This window comes from Aythya ferina, assembly GCF_964211825.1.
Source record: "Aythya ferina genome assembly, chromosome: 8".
Taxonomy (NCBI): domain Eukaryota; kingdom Metazoa; phylum Chordata; class Aves; order Anseriformes; family Anatidae; genus Aythya; species Aythya ferina.
The window spans coordinates 32,118,658-32,139,069 of NC_140304.1; the positions used below are offsets into that span (position 1 = coordinate 32,118,658).

The following is a 20,412-nucleotide window of genomic DNA, read 5'->3' on the forward strand; positions in this document are numbered from 1 at the left end:
AACTTGAGGAGACAAACGGCACCACGGGTAGGGGTAAGAGCCAGCTACTGAACTCCTGAGGGTCTCCTAGCGAGGCCACACAACCCCTTTTCCCCCCGTCAGGCTCAAGCTCCCCAGCACGAGCACTGCACTCGGCTTTTCCAGCCAACCTCTGTGCCGGGGCACTCGGTCCTGGCTCAATTTTACCCCAAACCAGGCAAGGGCAGAGCAGACGCAGGTGTGCAATGAAGGCAGCGTGGTCTCTGTAGTGACTGCAGGACAAGCAGCAGGTTATAGCAGCTGCTGAAGTGTCAGCTCCAGGCGTACGTCCTGCATTTATTAAAGCAAGGTGTGGCTACACAAACCCATCCCAACGGGCAAAATTGCTATAGGTTTGAGGGGTGTCAACTCCCACATATTCACACCACTTTCTCATGTTCCATTTTCCTCAGAAAAACATCTTTTCTGACCTGTTCCCTGAGTCCCTCCCCAGCAAGGGGAAGATCTGGACCACTCAGGGCAGGACCTAGATGACACGCTGCTAACCTAGGCGTTTTCACCTCCGTGTGTTTCATGACATTTCTAAAAGAGCATGAAAATAAACCTTTATTTCAGTTAACACCCACCAGTATTAAAGATAGACGTTCACAGTTTTAGTTCTCGACAGGAATGGACTGAAAGAGGCAAATTTACATCTAGCAGAGCAGACAGACCAGGGATAAGCTCAAGCTGTCCTGAAAGTCATCCGTGACATGCCACCAGGAAACTGCTCTCTATCCTACAGCAGGGAGAGGGAAAGCTTCTGGCCAAGTCCAGCCAGCAGGGCCCCGAGGGACTGGAGGGCCCCGAAGTGTTTCTGCACATCAAGGTGTTTGTTTAGTTGTATTATAAGAGGTTTCCCTAACGCTGGAAGTGCAGCACGTCCTACCAAAGGAGGCAGAAGAGAAACAGCTCGGTGCCAGAAGTAGCACAGCCTGTGTCAGATCTGCTTGGTCAGAAGTGAACCGGGAGAGATCCCCATCCACTGCTTGAAAGCTCGCCCCTTCTCACAGCCTGGTACCTCCACTGACAGGTGAGCACACTAAGGAGTCTAATTGATGGTATTAACAGTGGTTTGCAACAAAAACTTCTGTAGAAAATAGCTCGGGTAAATCAAGCCAGCTAAACCCCGCCGTTAAGGAGTTGGGTATTACATATTCAAAGGTCTCTGATACTTTTTGCCTGTCCTGTACAGCTTTTAAAAAAATAGGGCATTACCATTTGTTTCCTACCTACCTAGTTAAGAAACTACAAATGTTATAAGCTGTCCAAAGTGTAAAACATTAAATAAAATGAAAACCCCGCTTCTAGTCTCCTAACGAATGCTGCAGATAAAACCCCAAGAAACCCTCGTTATTTGTCCTTCTCTCATCTCCTTTTGGGTACCGCGTGGTAATGTTCCTGTTCACAGGGATTAAACTAAACCTACGAGTTCCTACGGCAGTCTGAAGAACTTCTTACAATCGCTCTCTGGAAAACATTCCTTTGTCAGCTAGCAATCAGCACTGCACAAAATCCAGAACTAAATCCAGATGAAAAGGGGAAATGTCAGGGGTCGTTTTGCCTTTTTTTTTTTTTTTTTTTTTGTATCACACACAGATTGCAACGCCCCTGCTTGATACAGAAGCCAGGACTCCCTCCTGCCACACCAACCTCAGCCCGTGGCTGCTGCTGCTTCAGAACTGCCGCTGCGGGAGCGGTGCTGCGAGCACATCAGATGCTGATGCACTTCTCACTGCTGCTTAATCCCACGGCCCAGCCGTAGTCCGGACAGACTACCAAACAGCAGCTACCACCTTCCCCCCCTCCCGGCTCCAAACAGGAAAGGTCACTCATCTGCAGGGTGTTCTCCCAAAGAAAAAGCATAGGTAATTTAAAAACTTCTTTTCTTTTTGCCAACAAAGCATCTTGTTCTGTTGAAGGGACAAGGAGGAGGGAATAAAGGTAAAAAGGGTGAGTGAAAGGTGTAATACATTAACTTTAAAAAACTGTTTAGACCAATTATCCACACATCATCGCTGGATCGATACACAGGTATGCAACTACAAACCAATGTGCTTTGAGTATTTTTCAAGTATCTGGTATCAATTTTGTATAAAGATTTTGCGTAAACAAACTACCGAACAGATGAAAATGACTGCTTCTCCAAGTCTGAAATTAAGCTTAAAACTAAAGTACTCCAGGAGTTAGCACTCCGTACAGCACTACCAGTCTGCCAAATTAAAGGTTCGTGTATTCCAGAAGACCATGGGCTGGTAAAAACCCGCTGAACAGGAATTAAGGAAACAGGAATAGTGTGCAATAATTAAAAACCAGTTTGCAGTTTGGGGGGGAAAACGTCTAAAATCCTGAATTAAAAAACACAAATGAAGTGAAAGCTTTTAACTGGTACACACTGTTCACACCTATATTTCAAGTTTGGAAACGCATATTTTCAAGCAGCAATACAAAAAAGTATCCATGAAGAATGCATAATCTCTGAAAAAATTATGAAAACATCCCTGCTACCATTACATTTCTAAATACAAAACTGACTACCATATTGTTGCTTCTGTGTAGCGAGAGAAGTTCATTTTTCAAAACAGATAAAATTCAGTCTTTAGGTGTGAATGGTATGAATGACAGTCTCTTTTTTTCTTTTTTTTTTTTTTGTTTTAAATTTCTTAGTTGTTTAGGATCCTTAAGCATGCAAGCCTCGGAGAGGAAGGCCCGACGAGGGCAGGGTTGGCTTATGACATCCAGTTTAGGACAGAGCTGGGAAAGCCTCTGGGTCATCTACATCAGGAGCAGAAGCACTCGACTGGAAGAGAAACATTGGAGAGTTATTTTATTACCCTCAGCAGCACCAAGCCCTGCCACATCCCTAGCCCCTCGCCCATCACCATGTCCTGCTGTCAGTGCTGCCCACCTACCCCGCAGGCACAGCACCTTGTTTTCTTTTTCCTGAAGAGAAGTTGGCCATGGATATGTTTTTTAATTGAAACCATCTTTAGAGACACTGGAGAAATCAAGTGGGCTATATTTGTACATGATTATAGCACTAGCTTACATCGTGCTTTTTTTTTTCCCCCATTCTTCACAAGCTCCCTACAGGGAGCAGCAGCACACAACCATCAGCTCTTACTGATGGACACGACTGAAGTGTTACAGACAAGGCCTGTTCACAGCACAGATCGAGTTCCCCACATTTAACGTTCCTCATTCAGCAGCTGGTTGTTAATAAAAAAAATTTGTATCAGTCAGACAGTACCCAGAAATCTCCTCAGTACTTCCCTAGCAGTTTTTTTTTTTAAATTATTGTTGCTCTGTTTTTAAAAGGCTCTGTGCCACGCCTGAAAAAACAGCACTGCAATGAAATGCAGAAAGGAAGCACTGGAGAATCACCTTGCATGAGAAACGCGGATAGGAAGAAGAGTGGAAAGAGAATAGTGGAAATTTCTGTAAACTTCTACATTTAACAGGACAGAAATTAAACCATCCCGATAAAACCTGTGTCAGCAGCCACAGGAAGGACTAAGTCCCTGCAGAAGCGGCCAGGCCACAGACTGGCTGCCTCGCTGCGGGGTAGAGCAGAGGGCAGGCCGAGGCAGGCTGCCTGCTGAGGGAGGGGAGCTGCTCCCTGCAGCGGGACGGCCGTGCTCAGGGGTAGGGGAAGCGCCAGCAGAGATCACCAACCTGGTTGGGCGTGTGGATCACGTCAAACTCCTTCACCAACTGGAAGGAAAGGAACACCGTCAGCAGAAAGTTAGCTGCAGGTCTCAAAGTGCTTAACTACTTCATGACAGCAGCCTCGAAGAGGATGCCACGTTAGCGAGACAACTCGGAGCAAAACCCACCCCCGTTTAGGATCAATTCCTTATCATTTTCCTGAACTGATCTTCCTGTGCTGTTATCAGGGGAGATTTTCTAACTAGTAAATCTAAAAACTTAGAGATGCAGCAAAAAGAAAGCCAGCATCCTGCAAGAGGCTAAAACAAACAAGCCTGGTTTATGTGAAAGAAGTCAGGCCACCCAGCCTGAACTCATTTCCTAGCAGGCAGCGATCTGAGTAACTGCATTTATGGCAAGTAAGTGACCTGCATTTGGGCAGACCTTTCCCACAGCTGTCCTACAGCCCTTCAGCCTTACACGCTCTCCCCAGGCCCCCTGCAATACTTTTTCTCATCATTTCTTTAGGGCTTTAGGACTAAAGTGAAAAACTCCTGCACACTAGGAAAAATACAGCAAGTCCTACTTCTGCGTGAATGCCCCTCATTTCCTCAAATTCGAGGTAGATCACGCTGCCATAAAACTAGTCACCTTCAGCCTCAAAGGCTCACTGAGTACACGTGGCCCTGAGTGCATCCAAAATCTCCAGCACACCGTGGTTCTGCTCAAGTAGCAACAAGAGTGTCTGTCAGTGCTCAGACCCACCCACAGCAGAGCCATTTTTCAGGTTCAGATCCAGCTTTCCAAGAGGGGCCTTTTTTAGCCCAACCTACTCCCCACTCTCTCCCTTTTTGTGTGTAATAGGAACGCTGCTAAAACCCTCCTCCTTTTGCCCTAACAGTAAACTAGTTCAAAGTCAGCTTGCAAAAAACACACGTTCTACTTGGTTTTAACCTGCAGCTCAATTCCTGAGTGATTCCCCCAGAAATAAAGACACCCAGGACAGCATGCAAGAGCCCCAGTGTCATGTATGCTGCCCTGCAGACGAAGCTGCAGCTACCCACCTTGTCAGTCCTGCCTCCGCGGCTGGCCCTGCCACCACGCCCTCGGCCACCCCGTCCCCCTCGGCCACCGCGTCCGGGGCGGCCAAGGTCTCCAAAGTTGATCTCCAGCTGGGACGTGATGTCGTTCGCGGGCTTACGGAAGTGGTGATCCATTACAGAGTCCTCAGCATGAGCCTGCAACGAGGGGTGTGAGTGAGCGAGAGCAACCACCAAGGAAATGTCTTCAGCTGCAGCTGCACTCTCACCAGAGCAGGGCTGCTACGAACCGAGCGGTACCACAAAGCGCACACAGGTCACATTCTCTGAGTTTAAGCACTCCAACAAAGCCATTTCACATCTTCAGGATATTGAGGGAAAGTCTAGAGCTCCTTCACAGGAACGAGGCCAGGCTCACCTGAGACCAAACTGACTATGGAGCCAAAAAGAGCCCTACTTTCTAGCTTTTCACTTCCTATTCTGAGGAATCTTTGGGTTCTGCCAATTCATTTATTTTTAAGTACTCAGCAATCCATCTCAATTTTGCTCAGTGAGTGGTTTACACTCCATTTGCCTGGCTTTGTGTAAATATTTAAAGCAAGAGAGACCGCAAGGACCCCTTACTGTTTGTAGTAGCCACAACAGGCAGCGAGAAGAGGCACCACCACCCTCCAGATAGGGTAACTGGGGTAACCAGCACATTTCTGCTAAAACAGAGAACTGATCACACAAATCACGCTGAGAAATGACTCCTGTGACTCGTACCACCTCTGCCACGATCAAACAGCCTCTCACAGCTCCTTGTTCCCAATGCATGAAGGATGAGAAACCCGAGCCCAAGAGCAAGGTGTGTGCTGACCGGTTCCACCTAACGCCCTGGGCGCAGCTCGGCAGCACAGCCCTGAGCACAACAAGCACCAGCTATGTTTATTTCTCCTACTTTGCACAGAACGATTTCTCCGTCTGATAAGTCCGGTTTTGGCACTACAAAGACAAACAGAAGGCAGAACTGCCCGCACAGGATCAGGCTGGGTTTATCCTGCTGCCTCCTACAAAGCCCACTCGTGGTGTTTGGCAGCAGCCCTTCCTCCCCTGCAGCCTCCCAGCTCCTGCAGTATCAAGGGTAAGCGCCCTGCAATCAGGGGGGACACCTTTAATTACCACTTGTTGATCCTGCTCAAGGCAGCAGTGGATACAGAGGGGGCTGCAGCCCAAAGGCTGAAAGCTGCTCTCGGAGATGCCTCGGGTCAGCCCCAACACCCCAAAGTCTCTGCCCCCATGGATTTTTTTTTATTTATTAACCCCTTTCCAGGCCCAGCTGTGCCCGTGGCCTCCCCAGCACCCCGCAGAGGAGGGCACAGGGACAGCTCCCACTCCACGCTGCTTCATTTCAAACACATCCCATCGGGGTATTTATTCCAGGTAACTGCTGCTCCCTGGCCAATTCCACCAATTCCACTCCCACCCCTGAGAGCTCTTTTCCAAGCCCCAGAAGTCAGCCTCAGCAGGTTGTTAGGAGAACCTCGCATGGAGCAGAGCTCTGATAGCCCAGCGCAGGTGCTGCAGCAATCCCCAGAGCTGCCACCACCACCTTTTGGCATGGTTTCACTTCCTCTCTCGTTACCTACTGTTTTCACCTGCTGCTTTGGTCCCTGCAAGGTATTAAGATGGTACTTTCAGCTGTCTGGTAGTTCAACGACTTCTTTCTGAGAGGTGGTATCGTATCAGTGCCTTGGTACAGCAGCCCTGTGCGTTTCCTTCCCTACACTGTTACTGCACGAAAAATTAACTGCAGTCTACCAAAACATTGTATTTTTACAATTTCACTTGGATTTAACCACTAAACTCACCAAGCAGCAGATTTTATGTGTAACCTACGGAATTTTTTACCCCGAATAACTCAAGATGATGTAAAACACTAGATGATGACTTGGCACCTCTTCCTTGTTCTCTTCCCGATGTTGGGTGGTAACACACAGTCCCAGACACGCCACAGCACTGCTTATTGTGAATCAGCTTGGGAAGTATTTAATTGGCACGCACTGCAGCTCTCGGCCGTGCTCTGATCTAGTAACTGATAGCTTCCTGAAGGCATCGGGTGCTGCTCGTGTGGGTCCCAGGGAAGGCTGTCGAAAATGTTAAGAACAAGCTGCTAACGGGAAGGGAGCCAAAGCAGAGAGATGGAAAACAGCAACAACAAAACGCAAGAGATTCATGACAGAAGAATTTGTGGTAAGGCTGGAATTCAGCTTCGTTAGGAGCAGAGGTACTAATTACGAGGAGTCCTACGTGGTGCATGGTGAGACAACAGGCATGGACAGAAGAGCTTCGTATTTGCTAGTTTTGTGACTTCTTTGCATCAAAGACCTTCGTTTGAGAAGGGGCTCGGATCAAAACCCACACTGCCAGTTAGATATAAAGGATCAGTACCTCATTCGACTCCAGCTGACTCCCCTGCATTTCTGTCATCGCCTTTGTCTGATGAAAGTTGCGTGTCCACGCCCAAGTGACAAAAGAACAAGGGGAGAAAACAAAAGGGAGAGATGAGACTCAGCTACACACAGAAACAACAGGTAACAAGGTCGCACGAGCTTGGGTACGGGTGGCACTGAGCACTCGCGGCAGCAGAAGGATGAGAGCAAGTTGTGCAGCCAGAAGGAGCAGAGGATGGACTTGTAGGGGGAGACAGACATCTCGGATCAGGAATAAGAAGTTTAATGCAAGCTGCTGGGAGCTCCCCGAGGCACAGAGCTGCAAGAGATGGTGGAGCTGGGGGCTGGCTTTGTTCAGAATAATTCCTGTTAATGGAACAAGGCCTTCTGCACGGCCTGGATTCAAGAGCGACTCCTCTCCGTTTTGAGAGGATGAACTATTTTCCAAAACACGTTTCCCAGCCCTCCATTGTGATCTGCCCTCTAAGGAAATGATCAGAGCAGCAAGAAAGCCTCAAGTCCCGGAGAAGGGGCCCAGCACAGCAGATGAACAGAGCAGGAACCGATGTACCACGAGGTGAATTGTTCCAAGGAACTTGCAGCGAATTCTCAACAAGTTTTAAGATCTCATCTCAGTTTAACTCCTTCCCATTTTTTTGTTCAGCTGCATCAGCAGAACAAAATACTGAAGACATTACGCCAGCTGCAGAGAAGAAGGATCTCTTACGACGTGACCCAGCCTTCTGGAAGGAGGCTCAGCACACGAGGGCTGCCAGCACATTTGGATTTGAAGTAGACAGCAACAATCTGAGAGGGTATGAGGAGTTCACTGCACGTAATGTGTCACTTTCTGGTAACTGCATGGCAAGGGGGAAAGAGAGGGAAGACCCAAGACACAGCCGAGCATTTCAGCCCTCGGTGAGGAACAGGAGGAGGAGGAGGGCAGCCCTTTCACTAGACTGAGGCAGATGAGCAGTGCTAGATCCCCACATGCTTCCTAGGGCGTTCTCCCAGGAGATCTCGAGCTACAAGAACAAGGGAGGTTCTTGCAACACTGAACTCCCAATTTCTCAGAAAAATCTGCTGGTACACATTGCGATTACTCAAGTACAGAAGTTTTGGGGCTGAAACCCAGAATTTACCTACAAACCAAGTCACTTGCACGTGTCAACACCCTTCTTATCACTGTCACAGAAGCCTTACACCAACCTCACCTCAAGACTCAAAGGGATGTCCAAGAAGACGGAGAGCAAGAGCAGTGGATGATGAGGAGGCTTTGTTCCTAACTTCTCATCATTCCACCCTCTCTAACTCTTCACAAGAGAACTGCAGCCAAAGCTTTGCTAACACCTGTGTTTCAAGAACTGTCCTGCTCTAAAACTCGCAGAAGAACACACGCTGTCTCCCAGGGGATCAGCGAACAATGAATTACTGCAGTGGGCAGGGACGTTTGCTGGATAGAGTCTGGAAGCTTCTAGATTTGAAGGCACTTTTCTTGGTTTCTCACTTCTGTGCTTATACAGCAAGGAACAGTTAACTTAGGCAAGTGTTAAACGTACCCAATTCATTCATACCAGAGTAAATTAACTGGATAAACCTCAAAAAGAACAACCTACTAATTACTGAAGTAATTTGATTACTCCTTCTCCTTATCTATTAACTGATTTATTTTTTGGATGGAGTTTTGCAGCTTTTAACTACCCAAGAACACAACCATCTTCTTACATTTGTACGTTTAAGAAAATACTGCGTGCCACTAACTGAACATCACACACAGCTGCTCCAGAGACTGGAGCTGGGGGGAATTTCTTGACACTCGCAGGATTCCAGTTTCATACATCCTGGTAAAGTCAGTGAGACCTTCTGCTCAACTTCATTGTCCTAGTACGCAGCAGCATTGAGTCTAGCCCTGTTTCAGAGGAAGCAGCGTTTTATGAAGATTTCAAGCACTAAGCAGCTTCAGGAAAACAACAGAACTACTGCACACGGTAGGAAAAGAAAGTGGCATGGTTGTGGCAAACTCATTCTGAGTTCAATGAGATCAGAAATGGAGTTCTCATGGCAAAGTGATGAACAGCGCTTCCCATTGCACACCAGGCCCCAGCTTACAAGAAAAAAGTGACAAGGTGTAAACAGCAGAAATGCACATCGGAAGACCAAGCAGCACATTACACAGTGTTGAGTTACTTCAAAGGGAGTCAAAACCATCTGCTGAACAGAGCCAAAGGCCATCTCAGATATTACAGAGTGTTAAAAGCAAGAGATTAAAAGGTCCTGACAGTTCTGGAACTGAATCCAGCTGCCATCACCCTGCATTAGGGAACAGAGCTCTCAGCACCTCCCTCCCTCTGAAGTGGGACAGATGTGTCTCTCCCGGGCACGCTCACTATTTATGAAGGAAATTACACTTTGTAATGACCACAATGGGTACGGTTGAGAAACTACAGTGTTAAAGTGATTCTGCAGCAACTACGTGCAGAATCGCTGCAGCATACAAACATCATTCACCTGGTGGCTACAGGAACTTCAGAGGCACATGGCCATGGAGTGTTACAGAACCAGAAGCCACAAACTTCAGGCACCGAGGTGGCTGAGACACCACCACTATTTATTTCTTCAGTCTGACACAGAGTTTAGCAGGCAGGCAGTCTGCAGGCTGAGTGAGGCTAACAGAAGTGGGAACCCTTTTTAAAAAGCGAGAAAATTTAATTGTGATGAATGAACTTCTGAAGAAATGCTCACCACGGGACAGTCCTTACGCCATGACCCAGCAGCACTGCAGTCTCCACTCGGAGAGGTTAGGTTGTAACACAGCATTTACACATCAGCCCAAGGACATGCACCAAACACAAGAACAAACCATTTGAAGAGCAGCTACTGCTGCACAGCCTCAACTTTACGATGAGAAATGTTATTCTCACTCGATAAACTTTCAGCAGCAGGTCAGCCTGTTGGAGCAGAGCTTTCCCCTCCAGAAATATGCATCAATAGACAAGCCTAAACAATCTGGACACTAGCAAATATCGAAAATCACTTTACCTCCTCGCTCTTTGACTTGTGAAGAACAAATCCTTTTTTCCATTGCCCATCAGCACCCTCATTTGGTTTACGGATGTTGAACTCAACTTTTGCACGATCCTTACTTTGAATAGCTTTCCATTCGTCCAGGGTCATTTCCTTAGGACCTTCCTCCTTAACTTCTTCAACCTCATTCTCCCTGTGGTAAATTCACGGATACCATGATCATCACTTGGAATTCGTACTCCATACACAGAGAATTCAAAAGCAGTTCCTCATCAGCACCAGATTATAATAACCATTTCCATTGTTACAAAAAAAGCATTGAAATGTGTGTATTTATCTAAAACCCAATTCCCCCTCTCTCACTGATGCTGTCTGTTCTCCATATTAATTGCAATTTGCTTTCCAACGTGGGAGCCCACCTTCTCCAACAGACTGTAACAAGTTTCTCAACCTTTTCCAAGACCTTCCTCACGTTTCAAGTTGGACAGTGAGATGGAGCTTGTTCTTACCGTAATGTTCAGAATTTTATTTTTAATAATCAGCTTCCTTTATTCCAAGACAGTTATTAACATCCCAGGTAACCAATTTTTACTCTCAGCTAACTTGACAAAGCAAGCGCACACAACTCAGTGACTTGAGATGTATCACCTCATTGTAAATCCTCTCCAGCTCCTGCCAAAGAGCTATTTTTAAGTAAAACACAGCCACCATGTTCAGTAACAGATCGTGTTCCAGCTATACAGGCAGTCAATCCTCTCGTCATTCTTCTGCGTGCTTATGCAACTCCATTTGATTTACGAGGTATTTTGACATTACAGAAGGGTAGTGTCACATGTGCAGCACAAACATCACAAAAGCATCAACTTAGAAGAAAAGGTTTTTCTGCAGCCATTAATTTTGATGTAATAACAAAGAGGTTTTGCATCAAAATTATTCTATTTCAGATTTTTCGCATTCCACAGAACAGAATCATTTTTTTTAAATGTTACATATTCAAAAGCATGCTTATTGCTCGGTGCAAAGACACTACTCCTTGGTATTCCCCCTACTTTAATCCACTAAAACCTCCCACAGTTCTACTGAAATATTTAAATTAGCGATCCAGAATAGACAAACTGGAAATTAACCCGTGTGAAGATGCTTGTAAATGTAACTGTTGGATTGCAGCAGAAGTGGTATACTTGAAACCACAAAGAACACGCATTTTCTGCAGATCTGAGGAAGAAAAAAAACTCATCAGAACTTTGCAGATGGCTGATCTGCACAAGGACGGGCTGGTATCTGTTGAAGCACCAGGACACTACTACTGAAGACCCAGAAAATACTGCATACACAGCTAATTTCGTAGATCCAGATTTGTAACACAATTTTTTTCCAGGACTAGCTAGTTTGTATTTTCTGACCAACGCTGAAGCTGTAGTTGCTTAAAAATCCTTGGGCTCCTTCTGTTTACAAGACAACTTTACCCTTGGACACCCAGAACCTCAGAGAAATGACAGCATTTAGTGATGTAATTAAAAGTAATCACTTAATCTCTACTGAGCAGTTGTCTCCCCTTTACCACTAACTGAGGAAATCAAGCTACAGATGACTGCACACTAAAAATTGTGGGCAAACAAGTATTTAATATACCCATTTGCCATTTTCTTTTGAATGCACCATAGAACACGCATTAAAATACTGCACTTCCCTAAAAAATGGTATTCCACTAAATGAAGTTCAGGTCCCACAGCTGACCACTCTGCTTCTCTGAAGTTATCTGATTCACCCAGTCACTGGCTTCTTCTCTAACAGTGTCCAAGTGAAATGAGAAGCAACTTCACTTCTCAGCTGCCCAGAAGCCAGAGAATGGAAGAGTGAGACACATCCCTGCTTCCACAACACCAGCCACACTGTCTCAGCAGTTGTTTTGAAAAGCTAAGTTAAAAGAGTTGCCTTCCACTGTCAGAAGAACATCCTATCCCCTCTGCTTGGTTGTTCTAAGTAGTTATGAGCGTGGTTGCTTTTGGATTTGGTATTTGCAATTGCAATCCTGAGATCCTAAGCACATTACAACTGATTATTAATAACTAAATCTGAAAGTGACCTAAGAGCTTGTGTGACATTAACAGAAAGTTCAAGATAACTTCTACAGATGCAGATTATTTTTTTAAGAGACAGGTTTTCAGCTAGATTGTGATTCTGGATCTACTAAAGGACATAATCTGGATGTTTTAAAAGCAGAAGAAGGAAAATGATCAGAAGTTAAAGGCAAATCATTGATACCTTTGAAGCAATCAAAGAACATCTGAAAAGAGGGGGCTACTCACTTATTTTCAGAGTCAGCAGGCGGATGTTCCTCTCCCTCTGGCGTTTCCTCAGTTACAGCCGACTGATCCAACTCGCTGTAATTACATTTTTTAAATTTAAAGTTCATCCCTACTTCAAACTATGCAAGACGAATGACTAGGTTCTATAGGACATAGTTCTTTTTAAAGAAGAGTAGGCTGTGTCTGTTTCATTAAAAATTGCTGCCCTCCCCACCGGTACAATTCTGTCTTCCATCTTCCCTTGTTTTTCCCCACTGAGAAGCTCCCATTCTGAATGCCTCCCATTATACCTTGAGACACTAAAGGCATCTAGACATTGACAACATTGTTTTCTCTGTAATACTTGGAGAAAAGTATGCTTAACGTGATAAAAAAGCTGTGAAAACTCAGCTGTTCTTAGTAAAAGAAGTACAAGACAGCCCCCATTCCAAACTTCAAAAAAAAAATCCCCATTTTAGAAGTCAAAGCCATCTCATCCATTACTAAGTTTGTAATTTTTTGAATTCTGCAAAGGCTTCTTTACTAGTTTACCAAAAATTAGCAAAACCAAAGGCAAAAAAGCAGCCTTGGTTTACGTTTTGCAAGGTGTAGCAATTCAGATTTATTAACACAGTGCTAATTCTGAGGAATTAGTGATTACTAACGTTAGCTCATCTTTGACGGTTCCCCAGTTGTGTGATCCACTGCCACCACGCTTGTCCTCATGCTTCAGGCCGCTGAAATGTGAATGTGAAACAGAACTAACAAAACTGAGTTAACATCATAGTGTCCAGATACAGGAATTCAAAGGCAAACTTAAAAACATAATTACTGTAAAGAACAGCCAAAGAAGCAGTAGAGGAAGACTTACGATCTATCGCTGCCACTATGTCTGTCAAATTCACGCTTGCCACGAGAGTCAAACCCATCTCCTCTGCCCATGCCACGGCCACGGCCACGTCCTCTTCCAAGTCCACCACGTCCACGCATAGGTCGGTCAAGAATGGGTCTAGATGGAACAGGCAAACTGCAGTACTTCACCACCAGGAGTTTATGACACGGCTCTTACGGTTTTCTTTTTTTCCTCTAGTGAGGATTTTATTTACTTACTTCTCCTCTGATAATTATTTTTGTGCTTATGTCAGGACTCTCAACTTCTAAGGAAAAATTGCCTCCCTGCGTGGCGTGGGCTCCCTGGGGGCGGTTGGTGCCCCATGCCTGGCAGGGTGCAGGAGGTGTTTGGGTGACGGCCTCGGGAATGTGATGGCCTGGGGGTGGGCAGGCAGCTGGGCTGCAGGGTCTTTGGGGGGCCCTTCCAAAGGGACTCATTTTATGTGCAGTTCAACACCAAACCCACGTGCAGCCTGCATTTTACTATCTGGAAGAAACACTCTTCTGGGTTACTACTTGCATCTTCTGCCCACTATTCCAACCCAGTGTTTGTACTGTGTCACACCACTAGCTGATGCCATGATTTCCACTCATCTCATGCTCACCCAAATTTAGAAGTATTTTAGCAGTGACTATCACACGACACTTCGAACACCTGAGCCGTAAGATGGCTTCATCACTTCCAGATCTGAAGCCACTGCAGCCAAGGTGTGAACACCTACACAGCCAAACTTGAAGTCAGCTGTATGGATTTAAGCAACAGCCGTAAGAGCAAACATCTCAGGCTGCAGGCAAGAGCTACACTTGAGCTCCTCTTCTCTCTGAAATGGATTGTGAGGAGTGTGGTGGGTACCCAACTGATTTAAGCCATGCCTCCTGTTAAACCAACAGGACTGTTCACATTACGTGATTCCTGGTCTAGAACTTGAGCCACGTTTGCCACTAAGGTCATGCAAAAGGAAAGAGAAGTGTTTTGACACAGGCTCTTCTTGTGACTGACAAATCCAATTCCATCTATTAAATTTTGAGTGGAACAGTGGGGTTTGTTTTTTTTTTAAGCTTAGTAGCAGAAGATAGGACAGCCCCGCTCCAGAATATCACAAAGCTCCTCCTCACACAAGAGAAGTTCTTACTTATCAACGGAAAATTCTCCTCCTTCGCCCTTCTCATCAGCAGGTTTATCAAATCGGCGCTCGCGAGGAGGTCGCCGCTCCGGTCTCCTTTCGATGGGCTTGCCTTCCCCCTGCTGCTGCTGCTGCTGTTGCTGCTGCTGGTCAGGCCTCCTGCCAATGCGCCTTATCCCTGAAACATCAGGCAAAACACATCAGCAGAATGCGGAGCTGCTCCGGGAGAGATACTGGTTGTAGCACTGTGACTGGAAGCAGGAATTCAAGTTTTTCTTCTAACCCTGTGACCACACAACCACCGGAACAATACCTTTATAAAAAGGTCACTGCAGACCATTTGACTCTTCTACTCCACGTTTTTAGGCAATCAAGCTGCATTTCATACAAGCGTACGCTCTTACAGTGCTGCAGAAACCAAGACCTGTCAGAGCACACACACGTTAGTGACCTGTGTAAGCGGCCAGCTTGCAGAGGGGCGAGAGAAGTTTTGGTTTTCCCTGAAGGGCACTTCTCAGGCAGCCCCTGGGCTTCTCCTTTGGTAGGCACCAAAGGGTCAGCAACTTCACTGCAACTACGTCCCTGTGACAGCCGCCTTGCTTCATCCTAACGCGTGCTGCCCGGAGATATTTGTGGCCAGCAGGAGTACCCAGGCAGCAGGAGCACCCTAAGGAGCGGCGAGCCCCCTACAAAAGGGGCTGCTCACTGCGTGGAGCGCTGCCCCACACTGCCCCACGTGCTCCAACACACTCCCTTTGGGGTGCGAGAGGGCTCTCACACAGCTTTCTTCTCCACTCGCCTCCCGACAGGCCTGTTCCACAGCTCTTCCTGCAGAACTCTGCCACTCACCCCTCTCTTTATACCGCCCGATTTCCAAAACATTTAAGGAAGAAAATCCTCCCCAAACCGCCACCCACTCTGGCTGCCTCGAGAAGCGCGAGCTATCTTTTAAATTTTAAAAAAAAGCCACTTTTTAATATTCTCCAAGAGAGAAGTTCCTGCCTAACAAGCAATGCCGTGCTGGGTGGGGCCCCAGAAGTTGCAGCTGTAATGATATCCAAGCCAACACACCCAGATGAACAATGTCTTCCTCACCTTACAAGCTGTACTTAGCATGAAGTTTGCATGACATGCGCTGCTTTTAGGGAGCCCTCGCTCCCCGAGGAACACGGGGGGGTTAAATTTACCCTGAGAAGAGCTCTGGAGCTGAGAGGGACCATTTGATTCGGAGGCACAGGCTAGCAAGGGAAGCCAGCAGGCCGGTGGCAGACGGGAGGCATGCTGCAGGACTGGAATGAACAATCCACAGCTTTCAAATTTCAAGCCCTGCACTCACAAAAACCTGCTTCCAGGGGAGCCTCACCACAGTGAGAGATTTTTTGTGAGTAGCACAAAACTTTGACCTGGTATCTCACTAGCCAAATCACCTGCACCTCTCCAGAGCAGGGCAGTAGTTTGGACAGAAATATATTCACTCAGAAACAAACCCCGGCACTGCCATGGCACCCAACACCCTGCCAGATGTGACCACTGTCTCCTACAGCAAGCAGAAATTTTCAATCCGGAAAGTGAGTCTTCACTCCAGCGCTCCGGACACACTGCTGCAGAAGCAGGTCTGATTTTCTCCGTTTCACTGCTATAATAAGCCCCAAAATGCTATTTTTTTCCTCCGTAATGCAGTGTTTGCTCTTGAAAGTAAACACGAGAGCTGGGAGGTAAATATGAACAACTCGTCCTAGCAAAAAAACCAAGCCCTCGCGTTCTGTTGTGTCGGCCAAAAACACTGCCCATGTTTCAGGCTTGCCTCACGAGGGCTAACGCCATTAATCTGCATCTGACTAACATTTACAGAGGACGCAGGCTTAGTAAATTGCCACTTGGGACAAATTACTGCATTCCTCACGGGAAAAAAGCTCTCGAGTGTCACGCTTTAAAGTACAAAACATCCACAGGCAGCGAGTGCTGCAACACAGCTCCCAACTTCTGCTTGTTGCAGAGCGGTTTGGGGTTTTTTGCAGGTATTGCTTTGCACAGGAACGCGTTTTTACGCCGTATTAGAAAAGTTAAGGCGTGGTGGGGGCCGTTTGGCACTGTGGGAAGGGCGAAAGCGGCACCGCGCTTCCACGCAGCCCCACGTTCTGGGCTGGGGGCATTTCTGTGAAGATCAGGGGAGTGAACTGCAGTTAGAAAATCAGCTCCTCGCTCGCACACCGAGTTTTCCCCAGGCTCTGGCACAGCCTGAGGGCCCCAGCAGCTCGCTGGGCGCCGCGGCCGCGCTGCCCGCCACGGGAGCACGTGGAGGGCCGACACCTACCGCTTGTCACGCAGCGCCCTGTCACAGCCCTCGCTGCACCCTGGCTGTATTTATTTACTCTATTTGCACTCTGATTGCTTTTCTTTTACACGGAGTGAAGGCAGAACCCCTTGGCTCACCTGTCCAGAGAGGCCTGCTGGCTTCGCAGAGCCGTGTGGGGCGCACAGAGCCCACCCCCACCCCCATGGCCGCACAGCATTTTGTGGGGGACCTTTTTTAGGGCGTGCTGAGCCCCGTCCCGAGCCGTGCCCCCAGCCCCGAGCCCAGCCCCAGCCCCAACCCCAGCCCCGGCTCCATTTTGGGCGCCTCGCGGGCGGCCACGTGCGGCGGCCCCGCGGGGCTCCAGAGGCCGGGCCCTGCCCCAGCAGGTGCCGAGAGAGCCCCGCTCCCAACCCCATTCCCCTAGGGGGGCCTCCAGCAGGACCCCACCCCCCAAAATAACAAAAAAAACACCCCAAAACCCGCATCCCCTTTGTGCTGAGCCCCCCCCCCCGTCCCCGCTCACCCTCCTTGCGCAGCGGGGCTCCGGGCTGCCCGCTCCCCTCCTCACGGCGGTCGGCGGCGCCCCCGGCCGAGGCGGCGAAGGGGGGCAGCGGGTTCTTGCGCTCCTTCTGCGACTCCCGGCGCAGCTGCTTGGCCGCGCTGCCGGCTCCCCCGCCGGCTCCCGCCTGGCCCGGGCCTCCGCCGCCGCCTCCAGCTCCGCCGCCCGTGGAGCCGCTCTGGGCCCCGGCCGGGCCCCCTCGGGCCCCTCCGCCCCCTTGGTGGCCGCCGCCGCCGCCGCTCTCTTTCCGCCGCGTCTCGGCCGCCCGCAGCACCTCGAAGGGGTCGGACTCGTCATCGAAGAGCTGGTCGAAGCGGTTGGTGACGACGCAGCCGAAGCCCTCCTGCAGGTGTCCGGGCATGATGGGGCCCCGTCGGCGGGATCCTGCTGCGATGCTGCCGGGCCCCCCCCCCCCCTTCTCTCCGCGCCCTGCCGCCTGCCGCACAAGATGGCCGGCCCCGAGCAGACGCGCTTCTCTTCCGGCGCCCGGCCGCATCCGGGCACCTCGCCCCCGCGCGGGGACTCACGGGACTTGGAGGCGGCCCGAGCCCGCCGCCGCCCGCGCCCGCCCGCTGGACTACAACTCCCGGCGTGCCCCGCGCCTCCTTTAATGGGGGGGGGTTAAAAAAAAAAAGGGGGGGGGGTGTCATGGCGGTGCCCCCCCCCCCCCCCACCGAGGTGGCCTCAGGGAGGGCGGTGGGCACAGGGCGCTGCTGAGGGGGCTCCGCGCGCAGCCCCGTCGCCCCCGCCAGAGGTGGCGTGGCAGCGGTGAATTGAGTCAAATTCGAGGCCCTGTCAATAAACAGTCCCCAAATCTGGAGTAAAACGCCACGTTTTTGAACACACTGTGCCCCACAAGTGTCACAAAGCACCTGGACATGCGGGTACTGAGCTGGGAGGCAGGCCGGCCGCAGCAGAGCGCCGTTCCCCATACACCACCCCACCGTCCCGTAGGGTTTTTCACTGGAATGGCAGTCACAGCAGCTCTGTTTTGTTGGTTTTGCAAGGACCGTGCATATTTCACCTCCGCTTGTTGTACTGGTTCCATGCGAAGAGCTCTGCACTCTAGTGTCTTCTAGCCACCTAACAAAATCCCACTGTAGACAAAGCCAGCTGAAATATATTCAGTATTCCTATTGCTCTGAGGGGAATGTGCCCCAGTCATGGACCCACACATCGCCCTCAGACATGTCCAGAGGGAAAATTGTGCCCAGGGAGTAGCTCCATGTCCCTACAGCCACCCTGCAACCCCTAAAAATCTTTTGGGACAGGAAGGCCACGGGGGCAGGCGGTGGCATGGGTGCCCTGGGTACCCAAGGCCTCTGTGTGCTTGTCCCCGTGGCGGGTGTCAGCAGCACCGCTCCCTGTCCCCCTGTGGGGAGTCTGATTTTACAATAAAATCATGCACATTGTGAACATCACACGTCGTGCGGGTGAATATTGTTACAGGAACACACTGCACGTGGAGGCTGGGCAAGCTGGAGCGTGGACGCAGTGCTGCTGTCAAGAGATGGAGTTAACTGAGGGATGCGTTGCTCTTGGGAAGATAGTGTTTGTTTTTGCATTCAAAAGCTGTGAATCTGACGCCGCACACTAGCACTAAATGGCTTTTTAAAGCACGGCACTGCGATAAATGTGTCATTGAATGCAACTTCAGTGACACTGGTTTAAGAGGTTTGCTGCTATAACCAATAAAACTTGTTGTTTCACAACCTCAAAGATTTACCTTGAGCTTAGAGGTATAATATTTCCGTCTTCCATTAACAATTATGTTCTTCTAATTAGCAGATACAATTAGAAGACAATATCAAGTTGTCAGAAAAACAAGATGGTAAATATTAGCAGTACTAATTAGTCGTTAGTTCTTTTTATACTCAGTGGAAATTATAAACATCCTAAAAGTTAAAACATACGTAACTGGCACATACTTGACATCTCCTTCTAAAATACTTTTTTTCTCTACATATATTTATTTTCTAAAATACATGTTTTCTATATGTCAGAGCCTTGTGGTACCTGATTGTATATTTGTGTTTATCCCCAGCAAGGATAATATTTCTAATATCTCTGAGGAAGCCCCCCTTGAAGCTCCGGATCTCTCGCATAAGAAGCTCACGCTCTTCTTGGGATATTTTAAGTGATTCCCGCAAATGAAATCCTCAGAACTCAATATATTTTCCTCAAGCAAGCCTGTTTGCTTTTGGAATGAATCAAATACCACCAAATGATACATGCACATAATTAACAGTCAGGGCAAAAGTTTTCTGGAAAAAGCTGGAACCCATTTCAGCACCCTGCTCCGTCACAGGCACTGAGCCTGCATTGCATCACATACATTTTATTAATAAAATACAAGCATTCGCACTCAGAGCCTTGAAGCGCTGCTTGCCAGATGGCATGGACGGCTTCGTGGTTGTACGATGGCATTCGATTACACAAATGGATTTTTCAGTCACCTGCCTGTAGGATTTTTCACTCAAATGGAAGCCACAGCAACTCTGTTTTGTTGGTTTTGCAAGGACCGTGCATATTTCACCTCCGCTTGTTACACTGGTTCCATACGAAGAGCTCTGCACTCTAGTGCCTTCTAACCACCTAATGAAATCCCACCGTAGACAAAGAAAGCCGAGATATATTCAGTATTCCCAAATTTCCCAAGTGAAGTTATGGCCTAATGGGTTTTGAGTCACACCTTGAATCAAGCACACACAAAACAGATTCAAAATGCTTTAATATAAACTGAAAAATAAACTGGCTATTGTATTACATGCTCACCAACAGCCAGATGTGTTTATTCCACACAGCAAGAAGCCAAAGTTGAAGGGTGCATGGTAGGAAGCCGCGTGCTTTGTCACACACTGTGCTTGCACATGGACATTTGCAATAAAGAGGCCTAATTACCAGCCACACGGGGCCCAGTTTTCAGGCACTTTGTATTTGAAAAGCAAATTCATTGATCGCCACGTTCACAGTGATAACTTCTGCCTCTCTGGACAGGCACACCCAGTGCAGTGCTGCAGAAATCCCAACCCAGATGTTTACGTGGCAGCTCCCTTCTCCGGCCTCTCCTGCTCAGGACTGCACCTTGCAGT

At 48.3% G+C, this 20,412-nt stretch overlaps 1 protein-coding gene across 8 annotated transcripts; it reads right to left on the reverse strand.

Annotated features, from left to right (window-relative positions):
• Positions 1 to 2,397: 2,397 nt before the first annotated feature.
• Positions 2,398 to 17,799, reverse strand: SERBP1 (SERPINE1 mRNA binding protein 1). 8 transcript variants are annotated; one of them, XM_084527696.1, is made up of 10 exons: positions 17,285 to 17,799; positions 14,475 to 14,643; positions 13,322 to 13,477; positions 13,116 to 13,187; positions 12,472 to 12,546; positions 10,178 to 10,355; positions 7,137 to 7,184; positions 4,731 to 4,904; positions 3,694 to 3,732; positions 2,398 to 2,818 (listed from the first exon to the last, which is right to left on the reverse strand). In XM_084527696.1, exons 1-10 carry the CDS (start codon positions 17,679 to 17,681, stop codon positions 2,762 to 2,764), a joined length of 1,365 nt encoding a protein of 454 aa, XP_084383822.1. In that variant the 5' UTR covers positions 17,682 to 17,799; the 3' UTR covers positions 2,398 to 2,761. The 8 variants fall into 8 exon arrangements, with proteins under 8 accessions (XP_084383822.1, XP_084383821.1, XP_084383823.1 ...); XM_084527695.1 differs by having other exon boundaries at positions 13,116 to 13,211; XM_084527697.1 differs by having other exon boundaries at positions 13,322 to 13,459; positions 17,285 to 17,797.
• Positions 17,800 to 20,412: the final 2,613 nt, after the last annotated feature.

What these genes read in the sequence shown, in the direction of transcription:
- SERBP1 (XM_084527695.1), bottom strand. Translation starts at nt 17,681, where the DNA reads ATGCCCGGACACCTGCAGGAGGGCTTCGGCTGCGTCGTCACCAACCGC. An exon ending in AGCCCCGCTGCGCAAGGAGG is followed by an intron (nt 14,644 to 17,284) that starts GTGAGCGGGGAC and finishes CTGATGTTTCAG; the next exon opens with GGATAAGGCGCATTGGCAGG. An exon ending in GTCAGCTGGAGTCGAATGAG is followed by an intron (nt 4,905 to 7,136) that starts GTACTGATCCTT and finishes CCCTCGTTGCAG; the next exon opens with GCTCATGCTGAGGACTCTGT.